At 45.2% G+C, this 23,814-nt stretch overlaps 1 protein-coding gene across 2 annotated transcripts in view; it reads right to left on the reverse strand.

Moving 5' to 3' along the window:
* Positions 1-23,814, reverse strand: part of LOC307267839 (extracellular sulfatase Sulf-1-like) — a gene marked incomplete at its 3' end in the record, with an annotated part of 32,084 nt that overhangs the window by 4,862 nt on the left and 3,408 nt on the right. The window contains exons 2-10 of one of the 2 annotated variants that reach the window (XM_080050273.1): positions 13,294-13,604; positions 12,583-12,822; positions 11,682-11,833; positions 8,587-8,756; positions 5,254-5,404; positions 4,993-5,168; positions 4,677-4,805; positions 4,045-4,101; positions 1,637-1,763 (exon numbers count right to left, since the gene is read on the reverse strand). In XM_080050273.1, coding sequence (XP_079906399.1) covers positions 1,637-1,763; positions 4,045-4,101; positions 4,677-4,805; positions 4,993-5,168; positions 5,254-5,404; positions 8,587-8,756; positions 11,682-11,833; positions 12,583-12,822; positions 13,294-13,468 — 1,377 coding nt within the window. In that variant the 5' untranslated portion in view covers positions 13,469-13,604. Of the gene's footprint in view, positions 1-1,636; positions 1,764-4,040; positions 4,102-4,676; positions 4,806-4,992; positions 5,169-5,253; positions 5,405-8,586; positions 8,757-11,681; positions 11,834-12,582; positions 12,823-13,293; positions 13,605-23,814 lie in introns of those variants that run through there. The other variant, XM_080050274.1, reaches the window with a different exon arrangement.

A 23,814-nucleotide genomic window follows, 5' to 3' on the forward strand; every position in this document is an offset into this window, starting at 1 on the left:
TGACAACCATTCCCGCTCAGAGACGAAAAGTGGAAGTTTATTATTGCAGCAAGTAGTTATGGTTTTGTCTAAATGGAAGAGACACATCTGCGGAGGAGGGTGATGCGGACAATCAAGTGGCGAGTGTGGGAACAAGGGTCCAAACAAAAGAGGGGGCCGTAAGGCGGAAGGATCAGGTTTCGTTTTTTTTTGGAAAGGTTGATAGAGTGACAGAGAGCTTTACGGGCCCAACACAGCCGTTACATCAGCCATTAGACAAGACGCAGAGGGAGACATGTTGTCACTGCGGGTTGAAAAGCATCTCTGTCTCCTGTTATCCTCTTCCCCCTAGCCCCTCCCTTCCCCTCCTGTGTGTACTTATAAAGAAAGGCAAAGCAGCAGCAGTATACCGTTTGCAGTAACGTGACCGTGACCATGCATGCTGAAAGATGAGTGGTAAAATTTGAAGACCCAAATATATATACCGCAAGGGGCTCTACACATGTCATGTACCCTCAAAAAACACAAGGTTACAAGGGTTTTTCCTTTATATCCCTGGTGAGTTAATCTGGTTATTCCCACAATAAATAAAAAAAACCCATACTGTTATCACATGACCGATTACAAAGGACCGCAACAGCACTACTGTGACAAAGAAAACAGAGGGCTGTGCTGCTCTGTGAGAACCAAAGCATGTGGTCAAATTCAAAAGGCAAATCGCTTTTAAGGCTTATAACAAAACAAAAATATCATTCATTTTAACCTTAATCACATCCAAGACTGAGGTTTTTTAAAGTCTACGTTGAAGATCCCTATAGCTATTTCAATCAGCACAATGCTTCAGGTCTTTTTTCCCCCATCTGACAATGTGCTTTTTCTCTGCATGTTAACAGACATCAGAGCTAGAGAAAGAGAGATTAGGACAAAAATGAAGAGATGAAATAAAGCACTTGTCACTGTTGTGTTTTAGGTGCCATTTGGGGGACTGGCTTTCACACTGCTCACTGGGAGGCCATGTTAAATCACGCCAGACGGGCCATTTATGACCAAATCTTAACGTCCGCGCCACGCGGCAACACATTATGATGTCTGCTGTGAAAACATTACATTTCGACACATCGTCTGTGCACTATTACAGGTGCACGAGCATACTTCACTCGCACGAGACACAGCACGCTAGCATACACGCGCACACACACACACAGTTCCATTGCTGTCTTCCATTGCTGATTGTTACATACACACATTTATGTGACCATAAAAGTGGATCTGGGTTGCATTAGTCAGCCCCTTTATAAAATTCTGCCCGTCATTTAACGCTACCTGAAACTTGTAACAATTTGTATTGTTCTGGTCTGTGTGCTCCCAAGGCCGCATACTGTAGCGCTTGGCCGGTCGGTCTGCCAGGAAAATTAATAGGCACAGATGAAAGGGACGTGCCGACAAATGAACGCACCACAAAAAACAGTGCAAGAGAAAGGGTCCAATTATGAACCAAATGATGTACTATTTCACTTGTGGCTCTGTGGAACAGTTCAACATAGGTCCATCGAGAGTGGTAATCATTACTGTTCTAAAGTAGAAGCAAAGAAACTCTCCTGGGTGGATATCAGAGGAACTCGAGAGGTTTTGCAGGAATAGGTGTTTATGTCTTTACCTGTCCGGGCTGTTCGCAGGGCGTCTGGAATTCGGCCTGCTGGCACGTCTCTTTGACCTTCTTGTACTTGGGAAGGCTGTTGGTGTGCTGAGTGTTCACCGAGTCCTCCTTCTTTCTCAGGATCTTTCTGCAAACAGAGAGAAAAAAAGGACTTATTCAGTTAGTCAATATACTTTGAAACTTTTTAAAGTGTTACTGAACCTCAAGAGAGCTCAATTAAATATTGCGTTTCCTGTTGTTTTTTTTAACTGTATTTCTGTCATGGGCAGTCCACAGTCCAGTAGTAGTGTCTTTTCTTATGGTCATGGCCAGTGAACGGATTAAGTTATTTAGCAGTCAGTGTTGTGCCAGCCAGAGCGTTTGGGCACGGAGCTCGAGCTCAGCCTCACACACACACACACACACACACGAGTGTCTCTCAGCTCCCTCCAGGACAAGCCCCCCCCCCCCCCCCTCCCTACCACCACAAGGCCTGGCTGGAGTCTCTGCTTAAAGGGCCATGCCAACCCCACCACCATCACCACACTACCCCTCTTCTCCATCTCCAACTCCTTTTGCCAACACGGCCCTGGCTGCTTGCGACCCACAGACAGAATGGCGGCGACAACCTGTCCCCCTTTAAGAGTAAGGCCGTTGTCTTGTCCGATCCCGTAGTCTCTAGGGGGGAAAACAGCCAATGTTCACACACACACAGTGGCTTGGCTGTAGTCTCTTGCTCTCTTAGCCAAGGGTGATTAAAGAACGGAACAGTTGTTAGTCGGTGTCGCTCTCTCCCTGATGGCTACATTACGTAGATGATACGATTCTCTACTTAAGGTCCCTCCCAGCTGTCAGTCAAAGTGTTTCAAAAGGCTGCGAGAGGTACTAGAACTGTGAGGTCATGTGAGGACGTTCAAAATCATATCACATGGCTCTGTGCAAAACACACATTAGCTGCTGAATCTGTGCCGGAGTAAAGCAATGAGAGAGGTCTGCGCAGAGGCTAATCTCAGCATTTAGAGACAGGCGCAGGAGCAGACAGCCTTGATAAACAGTGTGGGATTAATGGGAGGAACGGATTCAAAGAGCGTAAACCCCTACAGAGCAAAAGGTCACACTCAATTCATACACAGCGCTTCCGTTAGACTGGCTAGTTCTTCTTAGTCACACAACGAGCATGCGCCAGAAGGAATAGCGGTGGAGCTAACCAGTGCTTCTTTCAAACTCTTTTTTCTTTTCTTTTTTTTTCATGGCCGCAGATGTTGACGTAGTCGCTGGCAAATTAGTGGAAAGGAGACCAAGGGGGCCAAGCCAATGATTTTGAAAAAAAAATGGGATTGTGAGGAAATGATAGTAGGGGGAAAAACAGCAGCTGTATGGGAGAACATGACATACTGTAATATACAGTATCATTATACATGCTGCCAACACTATGTGGCCTCAACCAGTGCACCAGTTTCCCAATGTCTTTCCTCTATTTATTTAATTCAAAACCTTTTTTTTTCTTCTTCTTTTTGCTTAGCCACCTGTACCATGTGAATACAAGTTCCATTGGGATTATTTCTCTCAAAGTTGCCGGGTTTCTGTTAGCGCACCCCTGCACATTACCACAGCTTAACATGTTAAAGCGAACAAAAGCCGGCTGTCACATTGCAGGCATCCGTTTTCGGCAACATATTGCTGGCAGCAGAGGAAAGGTTGAATCAAGAAATAACAGGGTTTGTATGGGAGCATGTACTGTATGCGATTGCGTGCACAACAAAGATAACAGTCTTAGGGAGGGGGTGGGTGATTCAGCATCATTGCTGCATTCCACCCCGTGGAGGAAGCTGGTGACATGTCATGTGAGTGGATTTAGTGTGAGCCTTCAAGCCATTCCTCAGGTAACATCATCCTCAGCCTGGCTAGCCCTTTGTTTATTTTGCACGTCTACTCTCTACCATGTTATTGTAATGTATCTTCCGTCTGTCTCTGCCGGAGCGAGAGCAGCAGGGCAAAGTCAGGTTTAGGGTCGGCTCCGAACCTGTGTTCAATATAATGCAAGGGCCCCATCAGAAGACAAAGGCTCTGCTTGTTATTTGTCTTGTTGTAAGCGATCAAATGACCTGGTTAACATGTGCGTCAGAGCCTGTTGCGTGAACTGCATTCGCAAGCTGCTTAAAGCTTTGACCAAAAAAATAAAAAACGGTTAATATTTCAACCTCTTCCACCGATGGTTGCCGTCCAAGCCGACTGTGGTCAGGAAATGTCTGTCAGATAGCAAGTAACCGGGAGGGGAGGCAGGCTGCGTTGGTTGGAAGAGTGGGTAGTGCATTTGAGCCTCGCACATTTTCAGGGTTCACAGAAATGTCTTGTCAGGTTTGTGTGACACACAATGCTCTGCAGTGACACGGAGTTGCCTGTGGTGTGGATAGAGAATACAGACTTACCCTCGCTCCACCAGGAATGTGTCCCTCCAGACTTTGGGTTTCCGGTTGGTTTTGAATCTGGAAAAAACACAAAAAAAAAAAAATAAAACGTTTATAGAATTCATGTGACCTATGCAAACACTATCTGGCGGTCACAGCATGTCAAGCATGCAGCCGGCCAACACAATGGGAGCTGATCATGAGCTCATGACCTTGTGGGTTTAAAGGGAATGGTGTAAATGTTCCTTGAAGCCATAATTTGATTATCCCAGTTCTTTCCGATGTTCTGGAAATGTGTTTTTTTGTATGTGATTTTATTCATGTTCAACAATAGGTGTGTGTACTCTTCACTCGCCTGGTAAAGGACAATGATTTTTGCTTTCATAATAGACCGTACACGGTGGATTTGCCAGAGAAACAAATGATTTGACTTGCAAACAAATTCCACAGGAAACTTAAAAAAGAAATAACATCAGTGAAAGCCAACCACAGCCAAGGAAAATCCATTAAACTGCCCGGAACCCACTTTGTGCTAAGCTGGAGCAAAGCGCAAATTGCTCAATATAATAGCATAAAATAAAACAGGGCTATTGCACATCTCATGAAAATGATGTAATTACTGTACGGCATGGCATGCTTGGATCCATACAGACCTGTTGCCAGTCCTGTCCTGTTCCAGCAGCTTCATGATGGACTTTCCATCCATATCTGGAGGAGTGTCCAGCCCGGCAATGTGCAGGATCGTGGGAGCTAGGTCAATGTTCAGCACCAGATGAGGGTTTCTGTACGACAAATACATTCAGTGATATTAATGAACAAAAGCAAGGAGTCTGGACAAACAAAGACAAAACTTATCAAGAAAGGACATCAAGATACACACAGTACAGTTCATTCTTGATTTTCTTTTTACAATGTGGGGACAATGAAGTTTTTTGAGCAAAGAAACTCTTATAACTAGTTTGAACTTACACGGCCCCTGCCTCTATGTTGGGGCCTCTCAGGAAGAACGGCACGCGGATGTCAAAGTCGTAAGGCATGGACTTGCCCTTGACCAGTCCAAACTGACCAATGTGGTAGCCATGGTCTGCTGTGTAGATGATGTAAGTGTTGTCCAGCTCTCCCGTTTCCTCTAGCATGTCGTAGACCTGAGGCGTGAAAAAAAGAACAAGTGAGAAAAAAGAGAAGACAGACGACTAAAGCGCACTTCCCCCGGTTATTAAAAACACATACCTTCTGCACCGAGTCATCCACAGAGAGCAGTGTCTGCAGCCTCTTCCGATGGAGGAAGTTGGTGAACTCCATGTGGATGGGTTTCATGGGGCCTGTGTACTGCATGATCCAGTGTTTGTCCATATTTGGGGCATAGTTGTAGCTGGGGGTGCTGTGAGGGCACAAAGAAGGGAGCAAGGGGGAAAAGAATGCTTGTATTTAGAACCAATAGAAAATACATACTGTTTACTGTATGCCCAATGAAGTGGCATAGAAGGTCTTTATGAATGTCCTCCTCGATGTGAGTTACCACAGCAAGTAGCAGTTAACCAAGACGTCGTTTAAGATGCCAAAACACACCTGTCTGCTACTTTTCGCAAACTACGTACTGCTCGCTAACAGGTGCCACCGTTGTCCACTGCGTTTTTGACACGCATCAATAGCCGCTCTGTTTGTTGAGGGAGACGTCCTAATGCTCGGCTAGTTAGCCTGGCTGTTTTTCCACACCTCTCCCTCTCTGTCCATCTCTCCTCCCCTCGCACAGAGACGAGAGTCTGCTCGCTCCACTGCGCTCTTGGCACGGACGAGTCATTTGAGGGTTGGCACATGCTTACGAAAATAATAGGCCCCAAAGTCAAGTTTGCAACAACTTCTGGACCGAAAACTCAATAAGTCACGCTCATTTGAAACGGAGGGGGGAATAACAAGCGTGGATAAAGAGCAAGAGGGAGGGAGAAGCGGTCATGTTGGTGGAGTTATAGCCCAGAGAAGCTGTTCACCTGTTCATTAGCCGTGAAGTCAAGGAGAATATGTACGGTAATGCAATGTCACAATAACTAATCATTTCCTTTCTACAATGAATAATTCCATCTTAAAACAGATTATCCCCCTGAATAAACAGTGGGCTGGACAAAGTATCAAGAATTACATTCTTAATGAAGACCTGCTATGGGAGCTGCTTTGCTCTGATTGAGTGAGCTGTCTCCTCAGGCCCGCTTTGTAAGAAGAGTGAACTCTTCACCCACCTAGCCAGGCGGTCTAATAAGCCCCACAAAGGGACCTGTCTCTGGGCAATGGGCCACCAAAGTATGGGTCCCTGGGCACCGGGAGACCAGGAATGCAGAGGTCAGTGGAATGAAGCCAGTCCATAGGAGGGGAGGTCACACCTGCCACCATATAGGTGGTGCTATGCAAGTCTTATCCTTGGATAACAGTAGCCCACGGCCTGCCCGCTGTTAACCCCACAATGCCTCCTGACCTTACAAAACTTGACAAAGACACATCCCACATGAGGATAAGGGACTTTCCCCTGGGGCAATGTGTCGGGCTATGACAAAAATAACTTCCATTCACTCGCAGCTATAGAGAGACATGCCATTGAGAAACTGCTCCCACATCTATAGTGTTTAAATTAAAGTCAGGAGCTCTACTTACATCCAAGAGACAGGGTTAAAACACCTTCAGTAAGGAATGTTAATGGCATTAACATCAAACCCTCCCCTGCTATTGTTGCTGTCAAGAGCACAGACGCTCGTTTGATTCATGAGGCGGCTCCTCCTTCACTGCCACGCTGTCTCTTTCCAACTCTGCACATTGCAAATTTGAGGTACACCGATTCCCAAAGTGGCAGACCTGACAAGATTTTCACTAGTATCTTTTCCATTAGAGGATGACCTTACCAGGGGCTTCCCGGCTTCTCATAGAGAATTTCCAACTGCTTCGACTTACAAGTGAAATAGTGTCAAGATCATATCCTAAAAAAGGAATTTCTTCCACAACATCTGCCAGTGAAAATAAAGACAATTCCACAGCTGTTAAGGAAGTGCGTCGTCAACAAACACATAAATAAACAAACACCCACCCATATCAACCACCTGTGCTGCCGCGGTAACCGCGTCACATATTCCACACAAACTGCACCCACACACCCACATTTGCTCGGGCAACCCCTTCAGTCACCCCTGGGCCCCCTGCTCCAGCCCCCTTTCGCCGCCCGGAGGCTAAAAATAAATTAATAATGTCACAAAGGGTGTTCCAAAGCGCACAATGCATTCCTCTCGTCCCAAGAGCCTGCAGGGAGAAACTAGTGATTGATATGGACAGGATCAGGAAGTTTGGCATGAGGGGAGAGAGGGAGGGAGGGAGGGAGGGAGGGAGGGAGGGAGGGAGGGAGGGAGGGAGGAGGGAGGGAGGGAGGGATCGCAGCTAGGGACGAGAAAGTGGGACAAGACACTGGGAGACACGGAAAGAGAGATAAACAGAGAGACAGGCACTAACAGAGATGTGCAGATAGAGCGAGAGAGCAAACAGACTGTGGGGAATGTTAAGTTGATAGTGAGTGAGAGGAAGGAAGTAGGAGAAAGCGCAATATTAATAAGAAATTGCATTGCAGCCTTGAACCCTACGTTTCCTTCTATGGGTTAAAAAACCTGCTTTTTTACTGCCTAGAGACTGTTTAACAGAACTCTGTGGGTGTATCAAACGGTCTCCAACGTTCGGGCAGAGGATTGCCATGATTGGTTGAAATGACTTACTGTGTCATAAGAACCAGAGCATAGCACGCCTCATCTAAACCAAATTACTGTAAAGTTTATCGAACCTTAATGACAATATCTTTAATTTGGATTGATACATATGCCTAACTCTTTTCAGATGCTTACTATCACGTAACTAACACCCCAAACTAAATAGTTGGAAGGATTTTGTGTATTTGGGTTTACAGGGGCTTTAAGAGAAATATTCAAAAAGAAATGGCAGCATTGAAGCCTTGGACCCTATGTCTCCTTCTCTAAAACACCATCCCCATACCCCACCCCCCTCTGCCCAGTGGAATAGTGCACCCTTGGAGCCTGCTGGAGGGCCCACTAATAGACGACAGGGCATGTTGCCATGGAACGACCCGGAGTCTTGAAGTGCTGCCTCAGCCCAGCGATGAGAGTTGTGGGAGGCCAATGTGGGCTTGGCATGAGAAGCAGTGCTCCGTAAAAAAAAAGAAAAAAAAGAAGCCATCACTGATCTTCTTAATGGTATGTGCCCGGGCTATTCTTGGATGATAAATCATTTTGATTTCACGCTTGGCCCGAGCAGCTCCTAAGCAACCTGTCATCAAGTGGGGATAGAGGGGCGTGAGCACTGCAATAACATTGGGTAAAACTAAATCGTAAAAAAACTCAAATTGGATGTTAACGAGAAAGAGACGCCATACAGCAGAAGAAGAAGACGGAGGAGGCTGTTGGAAAGCATGTGTGTATATGAACTCCAGATATAGGCCCCGGACATGCATTTTGCATTACCATACAAAAGTCCTATGTAGGAACCTTGATGAGTGGGTGTGAAAGTCTTCATGTGACTTACATGTGCTGCGAAGCGTTTGGGAAGTGCTCAGCGTACTGTGGAGCCGAGTCTTCTGGGCCGTGGGGAGCGGCGTGACTGATGACCATCATCACGGGACGGTGCGGGTACATGCGCTTGGACATGCGGAAATAGTTGATGCTGTCGTTGGTGATCAGGTCTGTGAAATAGTCCTGGCCAGAAAAAGAGAGCAAATACCGGGATAAATAAATAGGGATTATGAGGTGCTGCAGGAGATGAAATCGTATCTGGAAAAAGCTAAAAGAGAAGGTGGAATTAGAGGGAAACAACACAGGCTTTGATACAACTCCAGTCTAATCACCATGACATGTTGCTTTCCCCCCCTCGTCCAGTCGTTTTCAAATAAATGCAGAGGGGCCAGTGGGGATATGAACTGGGGCCATTGAGTACACTACACTACCAATCTGTCGAGTCAACAGCTGGCAGCTTGCCTCTGTGTGTGTGTGTTAATGTGAGTGTGCTCTTGGGTCTGAGTGTGTGTGTGTTAATGTGAGTGTGCGTGTGTGTGTGTATACAGTATATGGGCTGTTGCCTCATCAGTGAATCTCTGCACTATTGAATGTGACACCACTTGATGGTGAGAGGAGCCTGGCGCTCTGAAATGGTATGTTGTTATGACAGCTCCCACCCCTCCAGCTCCTCTCTGGGCTATCCATTCTCTCTCTCTCTCTCTCATTTAATTTTTATCCCCATTTCTCTTTACACACACACACACACACACACACACACACACACACACACACACACACACACACACACACACACACACACACACACACACACACACACACACACACACACACACACACACACACACACACACACACACACACACACACACACACACACACACACACACACACACACACACACACACACACACACACACACACACACACGTTTCCTCTCCCTCTCTGTGATTAACTCTGGATAGATAATGGAGCAACAGAAATCAGATACAATAACCTCAAAAGATACAAAGCCTCAGGCACTGCTTGAGAAATGTGCTGGAGTGAGTGATGATTTCTATACAGGAGATGGGAAAGATACAAGGCCACAAAGACGCTGAGAGCTCTGTTTTTCACATTTTAGTGGCATGGGCAAAGAATGCACCGAATGAATGAAAACTGTACCTAATTCTTAAGAGCTTAGACTCTGGGAATGTGAAATTATCACATCATACTACCCACGGGGGCGAGACAAACCTTTATTCCAGGCGTCATGGAGTCACTTTAAAAAAAATGTTTTATGTACAGTAGGCCACACCTTCTAACTAAAATATAATAGCGTTTGCCAAGTTTCCAACAGCAGATTAACCATTCTACCTGCAGTTTTTGCATGCCGCTGTCTGGCATAAAACATGCGGAAAGGGAGTGCCAGGTTCGGAATGAAAGGGTAAATGGGTGATTTCCCTGAACTGTCAGAAGTGGGTTTGGCTGATTCTTCCTGTCTCTATTATTAGGCTGTATAGCCATGGCCAGCTTTAAGGGCCTGGCATCTGCATGTGCCCGGTTGAGGCTGGTGATTGTGTGCACATGGCAAAGCATTGCCATACTTGTTTGCTCTGTTACCCAGCTCTTCAAAACCTGACGGGGTCTCTCGCAGGTCAAAAGGAAGTGACAGTGTCATGGGGAATGCCTGGTCAACTGCTATAAAACGGTCAGGGAGGTGAAGAGGATCACTTTTCCCAGAAGCCTTTGCAGACGGTGAAGTCTAAGGGGCAGTCACGTTATAATACAAACCCAGTCACTCTATCATCCATCTTTAATTGAGATTCTGACACTTTACAAACAACCTACATGGTTTGACTGTCAATGCAGCAGGCCATTGGGGACTTTGAACTTGAGTTAATTATTGTCTTCCTCTAGCATTGATAAAGTGTCACATTTGGGTTTGCAGTGCACGCTACTTTTGTGTCTTTATGACAAAAATAGTATGGATCGTTTTCTCAAACTAAATCTGACACAAAAGCTCTTTGACAAAAGGCCTTCACCTCAATGAACTCATCCTCCTGCGGACGGAAAACAAAATGTAGTGAAATCACTGGGGGAAAGTGCCTCATCTAATAACAATGACTAGGTGGTGCCAGCTGTGTATTCTGTGTGGACTAACCGTGACCTTCTTCTCACCCTGTGTGAATCCAGAGAGAGGAGTTGTGTGTTTGTCCGCAGTGGTCGCAGGTAAATGATTTTTTGGCAGCAAATAGCAAGTAGTGTGTCCATTTGGTTTATAGACCACAATCTGCTGACCATGCCCCATGTCATGTAAACACCTCGGGCCTGAGCTTGTGGGTAACTTTACACCTCGGCCCAAGTTGGCAGAGGGGAATAGCGGTCCGAAAAACATTTGTTTGCCCATCTCTTTAAGGGCAGGACATTTCGAAAAAACTTGGACATGTCTCCAAAATGCAAACCCTCTTCTCATGGATTCCTCACGTACCCTGGACTAACGCTACCTGGGCTGGATGATATTGGCACGGAGCTGCGAAAACAAACTGACAGCTCTTACAAAAACATTTGGGCAAGATTGATGGACGACGATGCCATCCGGAGCCGCAAAAAAAGACAGTGTAAACAGGGTGTTCCATCATAACAGTCTGACGGTGGTAAAATAGGGAAAATTTTCTTTTAAATGTGGAATTATAGCACAAAATCATTCTGCAAAAAAAAATCTTTAGTGAGACAAAAAGGAGTGGAAAAGAGGCAGACAGACAGAAATAGAGACAAAAACAAAGTGAAGAAGGGTGGTATTTAGCACAGGCAACGTTGGCTTCACATAAATATGCTTCCATTTTATAGTGTCTAAACGTTGAGGTAAGGTGCGTCATAATAAAAGGATGCTGTAGGAAGAGGAGACGCCACGTCAAGTCAGCTCATTCCCCTTTAATTCTCCCATGAAAATTCCTGTCGGCCTGGATCACAACCCCGTGATAAGTGAAGCGCTTCCCTGTCTGTGTTTATAAGTGGAGTGGAACCTGCAATTTATCAGGGCCAAGTCTATAAGTTCATAAAGGGGGAAAAAACAAATGATTGATTGAGGTAAACGGTCCCTTTTGAAGAAATTATGGCAACACATACCTTTGCATAATCGGCACCGTGTTTCTCCTTGTAACCATTCCGACAGACGGTGTAATTATAGAATCGGGAGTTTTTCACTAAACCAAGCCATTCGCGCCACCCAGGTGGGATGTAGCTGCCGTTGTACTCATTGAGGTACTTGCCGAAGAAGGCTGCAAGAAGAAAGAAGGAGAGTCAAAGGAGGGTTTCAATAAATATGCAGTCGTGGCTCATAAATGCATGTTTTCTTTTTTTATTGCTTCTTTTTTTATTGCCTACCTGTGGAAATCTGTTCAAATCAATGATGTGCGTGTGGTTGACTTTATCTGTGTGTGTGAGAGCATGTGGCGTGGAACTCTTTCTTTTTTTTTCTCCCTGGCTTCACTGCATAGCATTCTCGGATAGGCTGGGCAGAGAGCCAGCCTGTCCCAGAGACGGCTAATTGCAGACTAACGCATCAGCTCGAAAAACCGCAGGCCGTGGCTGCAGCCCACAGGACCCCACCGAGCTGCCCAGTCCAACGCCTGCCCATCACTCACACAGACACTGTCTGATGGGACATGACAGCTACCTGGCACGCCCGCCCGTGTTTGCATTTCTCACAGCAGACATCCAGGCACTAGGGCAGTGAGTGGAGTCTGGCTTACAAGGCATTGAGTGAACATAGAGGGGAGGACTAGGAGGAGCTACTTGGTGATTGAAAGAACATCAGCGAAAAGTGACATGGTACCCAAATCATCATAAGCTTAAATCAAATCATAAGCTAAGAAAAAATGCCACCCAACCATATTCAACATTAGGAGAACATCACCAGCGCTGCACCTTATAGGTATTTGGTAGACATTCAGCGGACCCTAAATGCTGAGTGTTTTATATAGAAAAAAGGACACATATATGGAAGTGCATGTCTTTGGTCACCAACCTGTCCTGTAGCCAGTGTTGTTGAGGTAGACAGCGAAGGAGCGTGGCTCGTGCTGAGCTTGCCATGAAGGGGAGGAGCAGTTCTCGTTGTTGGTGTAGGTGTTGTGGTTGTGGACGTACTTGCCCGTCAACATGGAGGAGCGTGACGGGCAGCACATGGGCGTGCTGACGAAGGCGTTGGTGAAAGACGTGCCTCCGTCTTCCATGATCTTACGGGTTTTATTCATCACCTGTAGAGAACCTGGAGGAAGAGGGATGCAGGTCAGTGCGGCTGAGTGCTATTGTTTCATTGAAATCATAATGTCCTATCATGCATTGTTAGTACTATGAAAACATGTTTTTTTCTCAAAGAAAAATGTATTAAGTGGATTTTTCACATGCATAAACACAGCTCTGTCAATTCAGATCACTTGACCTTTTTCTTACTGACTTCACTGAGAGCCAAAAAATTACAATTCAGTCATTAACAGACCAGATGGCCATTCGGCTCTGGGTTATGGCCTCTACTTAATATTTCATGTGTGGAGAAGGACCACGTAAATCATTATGCAAATTCCCAACAAAGACAAAGAAATTGATTAAGAGAGTGTAAAGAGAAAAAAAGACAGAAATGTATATAAAGAAACATTCTAAGATCTTTTTTATGAAATTTGAATAGAAACCCATAGAATTCCAGAAAGGGCAGGCAGCAGCAGTGTGCCAAACAACTCACCCAACTCAACGTCCTGGTCGTCTGTTATGATGAGGATAATGTTGGGCCGGATGTTCCTGCGGTCTCTCTGGATGCGACCCCGCAGGCCTTGAGCCCTGGTGGTGGTGAAGGCCCAGCTGCCTGGAGCCCAGTCCAGAGACAGCAGAGCCATCCAGGCCAGCCACTGCACCAGCATGGTGCCCCAACAAGACAAGATGGGATGGGGAGATGGCTGGATTTACTGGGAGAGGTGAAGGGAGGGAGACCAAGTCCAGCAAGGCCACTCACTCACTCACTCACTCACTGACTCACACCCGGTCAGCTCTGGTCGACTGTGAAGAGACAGAATGAAGAAAGAAAAAAACACATGGAGAAAATTTAGGACCAAAAAAATAGGAGAAAAAAAGGCAAGGGAAATATTGAATTAGTTGCGTAGAGATTTGCCTTATATTCTCAGAAAGACAGTCAGAAAAAAAGCCTAGATTCCATCGAGGACCTTTTAAGCATGTTTACTGCAGGGAAATGGTGTGCATCTGGTCACAAAACTTCCTCAAACACAAAGGTTTACCCATAAACAGAGAAGCCAAAAATAATGATGTCACATTTTAGCCCTCGATGGTCAATAAAGGAAAAGTTAGCCAACAGTTCCAACATATGTTGCATCCTGACTGAAATCCCATCAATACTTTCCCCTAAAAAGCTCTCCTGATCTTAAAAAAAACTTTAAATCACAGCAACCCATAAAAACATTTGAAACAACAAAAGAGTATAGCGAAAGGTCTAGAAACACTGATCTCACCTCAAAAGGTTGCCAAAAGTCTCATTTTGTTTGGTCTTTTCTCAGTTTATCCAAAGCACTTTTTTCCTCCTGTATCAGATAACACACACACACTCACGGAAACTCTCTATCATTACTGGGGAGCTGTTGTTCGGGAAAACTGTGCCGAGACTGTGCCATTGGCCGCCTGCACTCAAACAACCCACAGCCCACAGCCTACTCTCCCGTGTCGGCCAATCGCGGCCCACCTTCCACCTGTCACTCAAAAGTCAACCCCCTGGTGAGTCAAGCGTGACAGAGGGCCTGTGGGGAGGACGGGACCACACCAGGGGGGAGGGGGGTTAGGGGGCTCGGAGAGGCGGAGAGAGAGAGAGAAGGTTCCGCTACATTAACCCCACGGCCACTGTCGCCAATCACAGATTACCACTGGTTCAACGTAGCGCTCGGCAGCCTTTTTGCTCACTTACAATGTCATGGTTGCTCGTACAAAAGACTGCAAATCCTTTTGCCTAAATGCCAGAGATCACTGGAAAATGTATAATAGCGCTAAGCCTAAGCTCCCCCCAACTTCAGGAGAAGATGGATATTGTAGTGCCGATTATTATACCCACACCCAAAATATACCATAACCCTACTAGACGGACAAAATATGAAAAGATGATTAAAAGTAGCAGGTAGCTTTGAAACACATTTAAATAATAATAATATATATAAATATGAAAAATTGGCTTGTAGCTGTGAGGTGAACTCTGTCACTGTAAGTGCGAAAATCATTGCCTGTGAAAAAACATGCCTTATGGACAGCAATCCCACTGAGTGGCACCATACTGCTCGCTATTCTGAATTAATGGCCTGAAAACAAGTGGCAAGACTGTGACACCTGAGCCTAGTCAAACCCCACTGGGTGACTCCGCCAAAGGGCCAATTGGCAAAGAGTAGAAGCCATCATCTAAACTAAGTGTGTGTTTATGTATCTAAATGTTTAAAGGGTGAAATATTCAATCATTGTTGTGACGTGTGACTTCACATGTTCGGATGAGTGTAGATGTAGATGATGACAGAGTATGATGGAAAGACTGACAAGCTGGCGCAGCATAATGAGAACACTAAGCCGTATCAGCCCTTACGCTCTATATCATGTGTATTTGTCCAACGACTACACATACAGGCGCACACAAACATATGAAATGAATGCCTAGGGCTGCGAATACTTGCTCTCATTGACATGCTAAACAGATGGCCCAACATAAGATACCACTGCTATAAATCCTCCCCTAACCTAACACATCCAAAAGGGTGAATATGTGAGTCATGTTCTGGTCCTTGCACTGAACTTGTTTATCTGTTTATCCTCTAGTTAGTTGTTGCCTGACATAAACAGAGCAACAGGCCAGAGCTTAAGAGCATTTTGCTCTGTCCTGTGTCTCAGATGAGCGGTGTTTCGGGGCCAGCGGGCCCAGTCATGGTGACAGCCCTGTGCAAACACCGGCGCCGTTTGGACAAACACCCCTCCAGTGCGGGATGGCAGAGTGCACAGAACCTTACAGTGAATTACACACACAACAAAAACTACTGTACAAACATATGGTGACACACAAACTCATAGGACACACACACACGGCTTTCTACCACAAAAACACATTCTCCTGCTGTAAAGGTCCAAATCCTCCTACATGAATGGGAACTCTTCCCAAAAACAATAGAAGCAGCCCAAATCTAGGCAGAACTCAAGCTGCGAAAGACTTGAAATCAACTGTAAGCCAGTCAAGCCGACCAGTGTAATGTTAGCAGCCAGCGCAAATTTAAATTTTACATGCCAGTGGTTCCTAGCAAAAGGCTCTTCATACGTCTTAAAGAGGTGAGAAAACGAACAAGGCTGCTCATTGTGGAATCTGATACAAACCTTGTGTTGCTGATGTGGTTAGCTATATAGGGGTATCAATGGCTACACTGTCTCAAACGTTCCCGAGATGGCAGGGCTAATAAAGTGCCGCGCATTACGGGTAAGGGGACGAGGGACGAAGTTACGCAGGAAAAACGACACAGCTGCTGCCACGGCCCGAGAGTTGACCTCCCACTTGTCTTGTGGGTTACCTCTCATCCTAACTCAATTTCATTTGATCCACTTTCCTCTGCCGGGGTCGTCTGAAGTTCATTTATGACCAAAAGAACTTCTAGCAAGCTCGACACTTCCAAAACGTTACCCGTGAGATCATTTGACAGCTGTCCATTTCAAAGTCACCTCTCATCAAAAGGAAAACGGCACAATTATTTATTTATGTACCATCCAAAGTAACCTGACTTTTTTTGCAGGTGACATATGGAGCTTTAAACTGCCAGAGGAAATGACCAGCTGTGGGACAAGAGCAGTGTATGGAGATTAGCAGCTGCTGTTTGTAGAGCAGGGCTAGATATGCTAGCTGTGTGAAGACCCATGCTACTGTAGAAGTTTTCCTGTGGCAAAAAAACAGCATATACTTACTTAAAAATTTAAATTACAATTCAGGATATTGAGCAGACATTTCTTCCTTGCATGCCTTTGCGTCGTTGTGCCAAAAACAGCCTCAGTCTGAGTGAACTATTAGAGTGGATAATGTCAAAGTCCAGTGGCCACAAAGAGGGCTATTAGTGCACAATTGATGTGTTTCTATGGTATGTGTTGATCTGGAGTATTGCCATCTGCATGGGAAATGTATTCAAACACATGCATTCTTATTTCTCATGGGAGACAAATCAACTGCACAAAAGCATAATTAAATGGTGAAAAAAAAACCTTGTATATTTTTTATTAATATGTATAGGAAAATGACCTCAAAACTGCTCCAGATTTAAAAAAAAGGTTCAAGTGTGCTTAAATTGTCCAGATTGGAAAGTTTAAATACCGCTTTAATCATCGCTGGCCATCAGGATTAACTGCATAAGATTAACTGAATTAGATGAGTGTGTTCAAACACAGTCACTCCTGAGCGTTTTTGTTTTGTACACACACTTAAAAAAAAAGTGTGTTTTATCCAGAGTTCCTGCCCCCGAGGCACACTTGCACATGTGCAGCAGTGACGGTACCCAGTAAATCCAGCTTTAAAACATTGCTGCGTGTATCCCAAACTGAAAAGGCGGCTCATACACTGTACAGTATATTCAGCAAAAACTGCTTGTATCTGAAAGTTATTATGTGGTCTGCTTCCGAAGCTCTCTTCTGATATTGCAACTGCTTCCTTGAGAACCCTCTGTGAGATGTTTCATGTCATTTTCATAAAGCCCTTTCATTTGGATTGAGTCATGTATTTATGTCATCTAGCGTGATATAAGTAGAACAGGCGTCTTTCTATACGTCTGTGGAGCAGACAAGAGGTCTTTATTCCTGGACGGAGTCAGAGGACTAGGGAGCACATTGTTTCTGCTTCCTCATTGTTTTGGAGGATTAGCGCTAATGACCCTTTAAATGAGCCTGTACAGTACTCTCATCATGGTTAAGCTATTGGGGGGAGGCGGGATGGGAGGAACGTCAAAAATGTCCAGGGGTTCAAAGGGACTGGAACAAAAAGGCCACTATGGAGTTTTCAGACACACAGCTGCCAGACACATAAAAGATGTGCAATTTTCAGATTAATGGCCATCAACACTTATATCGCACCTCAACACCCTACTAATCTTTACTTTCATGAGAGTGATGTGTTTTTTCTTCATTCCCCTTGCAGAAAACAGCTCTTTCACGTATCCTTCCGTTTCCCTTAGCACATGCAGTCTTTATCTCAGTGTTTGTTATGCTGGCTATACAGGCAGATGTGCTTTGTGAGTGTAAAGCTGAACATAATAGAGGTTGCAGCTTGCTTGTGTTCCCATCCAGGGCAATGGCTCTCTGCGCTGGTTGGCAGTTGTGCCCTCCAGTTAGGTGCCTCAAACCACACACCCTGCTGCACCCTGACCCTCCTCTGACCCGAGTGGTAATATGGCTTTGATGGTGGCTTGTTTAACCTAACCTCAGCCACCTGAGGCTACCCACACACCGGGGTTAAGAGGGGAAACTCTGAGGGGAAGAAGCGGTGGGGGGCATCACTAGAGAGGTATGAAGGAAACAAAAGTCTAGTGAAAGCCTGCTTGTGATCGGCCTGCATATTCATTTGAGTAGCGGCAAACAGGCTGCATCTGGCTTATGTTCTGTTCAGTCAGCAGAGACAGTATATACAGTATATACTGTATGTATCAAGCTGTCACTGAAAGGCAGCAGCAGGCCTACTGGGAAGACACTTAAGGGACAGCCATGAATCCGTTGATCTCTTAAAGACCAGTGCATTTGTCCTCAAATGCTGGTCTGTGCTGACTTTGATTCTCGTTCAAGTTAATGGTTAATGTGGAGAGTTAGGAGGTAAGGGGGGAGGGGTAAACTTCCCACAACAAGATGCAAATCAAAAAACCCAAACTAGATGCCACCACCACGACCCAAAAGAGTAAATCAGTCATTCATAAAAAGGGCATTCCTATTAAAGGACAATGGCCATTTCAAAGCACCTTAAATCCCCTCTTATTCCTGTCCATTCTCTCTCTCTCTCTCTATTTGCCCAGTCCATCTCTACGGCAGCCAAGTCACAGAGGAACAATGGCAAAGGGAGCGGAATTAAGGTCTGATGGCATAGTTTGAATTCTGTTGGGGGCTCTGTGACTATAGGCTCAATGGCTATAGCATACAATTACAACCCTGTGAAGGAACTCCACTTAAACTTCTACCACAAGAGAACTGGTGGAAGACTCACAGAGTAAAGATATAGTAAATTTTTAGTTGCAAACTGAGCCGGAAGAAAAAGCAGAAGAGCTTAAAAAAAAAAAAAAAAAAGAAGAAGACCAGCACTGTTAGATCTTTAAAATTGTTTTGCTTCAGACCAGTGACATTTTTCAGTGCAGGCAGATTGCTACCTCTCCATTTCCAGAGAGGGCAAAAAATTATTATTGCGAGGGCCTTTAGATTAAGGTTTGTCCAAATATTTCTGTAATCTGACAGAATTGGCCTGGTCTGCTGCCATGAGGACTGAGGAGGGCCTGTGTCGGGGCCCGCTGTGCCCGGGCCAGGCCAAGGGCAGCACATTGTGCCCACCGAGTCCCGCCCGTCGGCCCCGCTAAGCTGCCTGAAGGAGAGCTCTGTCCCAGCCCGCTCACTTGGCGGCGGGTATGCACTCGGAAAAAATGCTCAGACCTTGGTGTTTTCAGACTCTTAACTCCAGTGATTTGTTGGACCAAATTGCCCAAACTGGTGAAGGGTCTATGACAGAATTCCAGGGAGAGAAAATCCAAGTGCAAGGCCATGGGGGGAAAAGATCACTGGCTCTTTGTTCCAACATGTTTATGGCTACACAACTCTTCACCTCGACATGTGCATTCGAAAATCTTTGTTTTGTCCATGTTACAAACTATAAAACTTCAAATATTTTTAGCCACAAATGATTTCCCCATCCACTGGTATGCGCTGTGTGTTTGGGGTACAACGCAGGCCACTTTAATGAAGAAGAATGGCCTCGATTCAATGAAATGTGAACCTGGAGAGAGCGTGCATTCACGGCTATTAGTTAAACCCCTCATGTTTCTCTCGGACCTGGTAAGAGACCCTTTGTAGTGCCAAGGCTGCCAGGCCACCCCATCAATATCATAGATTTGTCTTTAATGTATAATTAAATGAATCCTGGTCCAAAAGACTTCAAAGTGGGAATGGCTCGCGGGCCACCAGGTGGTCCGCTGGAAATCACAAGGGGGTTTTGAGATCCCTAAGAGCGAAATGATTAAAAAACACACAAGGTCATTTCAGAAATGGGGGAACGCTGCCTGTGTTTATTTATGTATGCGTGTGTGCATGTGTGTTCCCCGTCCTGAAGGTGGTGTGTGTTTAAGTGTTCATATCCTTAACTGCGCGGACACACCTTTGTTGAAGTTTGTATATACAAACACAAGCCTCCTGCTGGTAACACTGACAAATGTGTCGTCCAATGCAACTGGTACCACTCATTCACTCTGTCATAATATGCCCAGGGCCCTTGTTTGACATGTAGGACATTCTGAGAGGCCAATTCTTTCCCAAAATGAGTCAGACAAAGTATTTATATATATTCAATATATAATTTAATATATATATATGATATCAATAGGATACAAAATAATATTGAAATACACGATCCACAATGTTTTCCTTAACTGTAATGTTTTTCATACTTTTCGAGTGAAGTTCAATTTCACAATTGGAAAGGGCAGATTTACTGATTTAAGAGGGTGAGGAAAAAGGTGAGAGGATGTGAGGGAGGGAAAGGGATTCGGGAGACAGAGATTGAACTAAAGGAAAACCAGACTCCTTTGATTAATAGTGCGATATGAAAACATGGAATCACAATCAGAGGGATCAGCAGCCACAGTTATATGATATGAGCCTAAAGCAGACAAACTCTCTCGTGAAATCTATTCCAAGCCATGAATGGAAACCATTAGGCGATTGGACAACCTCAGATGAATAAAATATAGTGCATTTATATTCTTCCAGCCACTTTTTCGTCAAAAGCCACACTCCCCATCAGAAACACCCTATCAGGGCCGTGCGAGCTCCAGAGAAAGTGGGCGAGAGAGAGAGAGAGAGAGAGAGCAGAATGTATTGCTCGCTCACGGGTGGCTTTCTTGTCTCTTTGACACGTCAAATATACCCCAGATAAATGATTCCTTTTCACCACAAAAGAGAGCTATGGCAAATTGCTTCAATGGGTTTCCACTGAGGTAATTGTCAAGAATAAAAGAGATTGACTTTCTTTTCCATTTAATCAGCAGCGGCAGTGGCACAGTGAAAGAGGGAGTGGGAGAGAGAGAGAGCAAAGGCACAAAGTCTGAAGGAGTTTTTTTTTTCTTCTTTCTTTCTGGTAAAGCTCGGCAGTTTACCAAGTTCAATAGCCCTGTAATGTTCACAGACTGCTGCCGTGAGGAGTGTGACTTGAATCCTCTTTCTTGTATAGATCGTGGAAAAACACAAAAAAAAGGACAAGGACAAAAAAAACCTGTGTTGCCGAGTTACTTTGAACACAGCTAGTAAAATAACCAGTAACATGTCATTAGAAAAATACGTGGGCTTCTCCCTATTTATGCACTGTTTACTAATTTAAAATAAAATACTGATCCACCAAGTAGCAACATGACTTGTCCCCCCCCCATTATCTTAGCAGCCATTTAATCTGTGAATATGATCAATATGTATTAAACTCCAACCGAAAAACATGATCATAAATTCACTAATAATACCAATGACTTTTTAGATGAGATGCTAAGGCTAGGTTAGCAACAAGTTTAAACAGCTAAGGTGGATCATTCAGACTTCTCAATACCAATGTTCTCAGGATGATGATTGATGACGCTCGACAGACACTCTTATCATTGGTCTAGAGCCAACTAATGCCGATGTAAGCAAATAAAAACGAGCATTTCACATTTAATAAAACTTATCAAATCAAATCCACTCTGGCTATCAATAGAGGGATGGGAGGGGGGGGTGGGTGGAAGCAGATTCATCGGGGTGACCTGCTAACAGCTCAGTCAGCAGTGTGGTGCTGCTGCTGGCGCAAGAAACTGAACACCCCTAAAATGTGGAACATGTGTAGGCATATTCTCTGGGAACTGTAGACAAACATAGACCATGAGAACCAGCCTGCGTGACCCTGGACGCCATAAACAAACTTCTCCATGGCTGTGACACACCAACATGATACCACTCATAAAAAAAATCGCATTCGTCCGATTGCACCTGTGCCTGTTCAACACTCCCTTGTGTCCATGCCTGTGGGCATATATATGTGTGTGAGTGTGTGGGTGTGTGCATTTGGATATTGTATACTCTGCGTGTGTGCAGTTAGTCAGTCACTGAAACGGCCGGAGTAAGAATCAGTCAGACTTGAACGCAGACAGACACGTAACCTGTAATTTGTACACGGGGGAGCTCTCCTTTCCATTGCCTCGGGCTCAGAGTGTGTGGCTTCCCAGAGCATGTCGTAATGCAATTTCTAATTGAATTAACTTTATTCTGCCTGGCAAATATTCCAGATCTTAATGCACTAGTAAAATGCAATATGCTGTAAAAGGCTAATTCACCAGTTTCAAAGCATAGGAACGGGAAGCTTACCCGTCCAAATGCTTCTATTCCTTTAAGTTGGAGCCAAAGTTGAAGGAATGCAGTCGACACATCATCCCGACATGTTCAAGAGACACAAGCCAAACTCAGCTGAACTCGCCGCAGGCAATGCGAGTAAAAAGCAAAGCAGGGATAATGCGTTGTCGTGCAATGCTGGACCCTGTCAGTATAAACAAAGTTGCTTAACTTTTAATGCTAGATCTCTTCAAATAACCAGCCGCTCTGCATACACATGGCAAAGTCGGGGCCTGTTCATGTAAGGGCAAAAAGGACCAGAGGCTACCAGTAGCACATGGCCAAGTCCACACATATAAGTGTTTGCGCATGAACACGAACGCGCGCACACACACACACACAGGCAGAAGAGGGGAGCGCTGGCAGAGGCTGAATGTGTTTGCCCGCTCCAGGGGAGAGAGGAAGAAAGGGAGCAGAAGAGCTGAAACAAACGCATGCTGGCTTCTATTAGTGGAGCTGTGGAGCGGGATGGAGGGGTGAGGAAAAGTATTCATTCCTTCTCCTCCTGCCCCCTCTCTCCCTCCCTCCCTCCCTCCCACCCCATTATCTCCATTCTGGAAAGGCGCTAGATGAAAGGGACAACCCCCCAGTGGCAGCACTTCTCCCTCCAAACTTACGCCGACGCATTCTGACGGCTGCTTAATTGTACGTGATACAGGCAAAGAACGGCCCTTTCGCTTTCAAATCTAAAACAGATTGCTTCTCCCCGGGGAGGGGATTATTGGACAAGAGAGATGACAAAGCAGGGACAGTGCAGCCCTCTGGGGGGGTTGGAGGAGGACGGAGGGGGGTATAGCTTGAGGATAGTGTGCGTGTGTGTGTGCGTGTACACGTTTTTTTCTTCTTCCATGTTTCTCCCTTGTACTTGTCTCTGTCACACAAGAAGATTACATTTGTGTCCATGTGTTTCAAATGTGTGCACGTGCGGGGTGACGTGCAAGAACGTGTGCTGCACTAGACCCCAGCAGGACTCCTGATCCCGATGACATCATTGGATCTCATTGTGTCCACTTCAAACCACTTCCCTCCATCACATGTTCACACCTCCTTCGCTCTTATCTCAGGCCTTTTCTACTTTATCCCTCCTCCACTTCCCCCCCTCTCTCAGTGTGTCTCTCTTGACCTAGCTTTCTCTTTTTCTCTCCCTCTCTTAAGCCCCGTGCTGCATCTATGTGCAGTGACATTTGAACAAAAGCTGCTCCGGACGTCACAGGAAAAAAAAAAGCATTATTAAAATCCTCTTTCTCTTGACTCGGGAAGGCTAAAAGTGCACATTAATGAATAAACCCTAACAGCAAATCCCCACATCTTTTCTCTCTCTCTCTCTCTCTTCATTCGCAGGCCAAAATGATAAGGACCTAGTCTGGGGGGGTCATTCCTGGCTGTTGCTCAGCTGAACCATCTACTGAGAAACTTTTGCAAAAAAAAAAAAAAAAAAATTCTTAAAAAACAATCTTCTCTTTCCAGCTAGTCATCACGACAGAGGCTCAAGAAGACAACGTTTAGGGGAACAATGCCAGACAGAAAATAAAAGGATATGCATCTAATGAAAGTACTGGATGGAAGGTAGGAGGATCACACATTCCTCCCCAAACGATGGGCTTAA

This window comes from Ammodytes marinus (assembly GCF_949987685.1).
Source record: "Ammodytes marinus genome assembly, chromosome: 21".
Taxonomy (NCBI): Eukaryota; Metazoa; Chordata; class Actinopteri; order Uranoscopiformes; family Ammodytidae; genus Ammodytes; species Ammodytes marinus.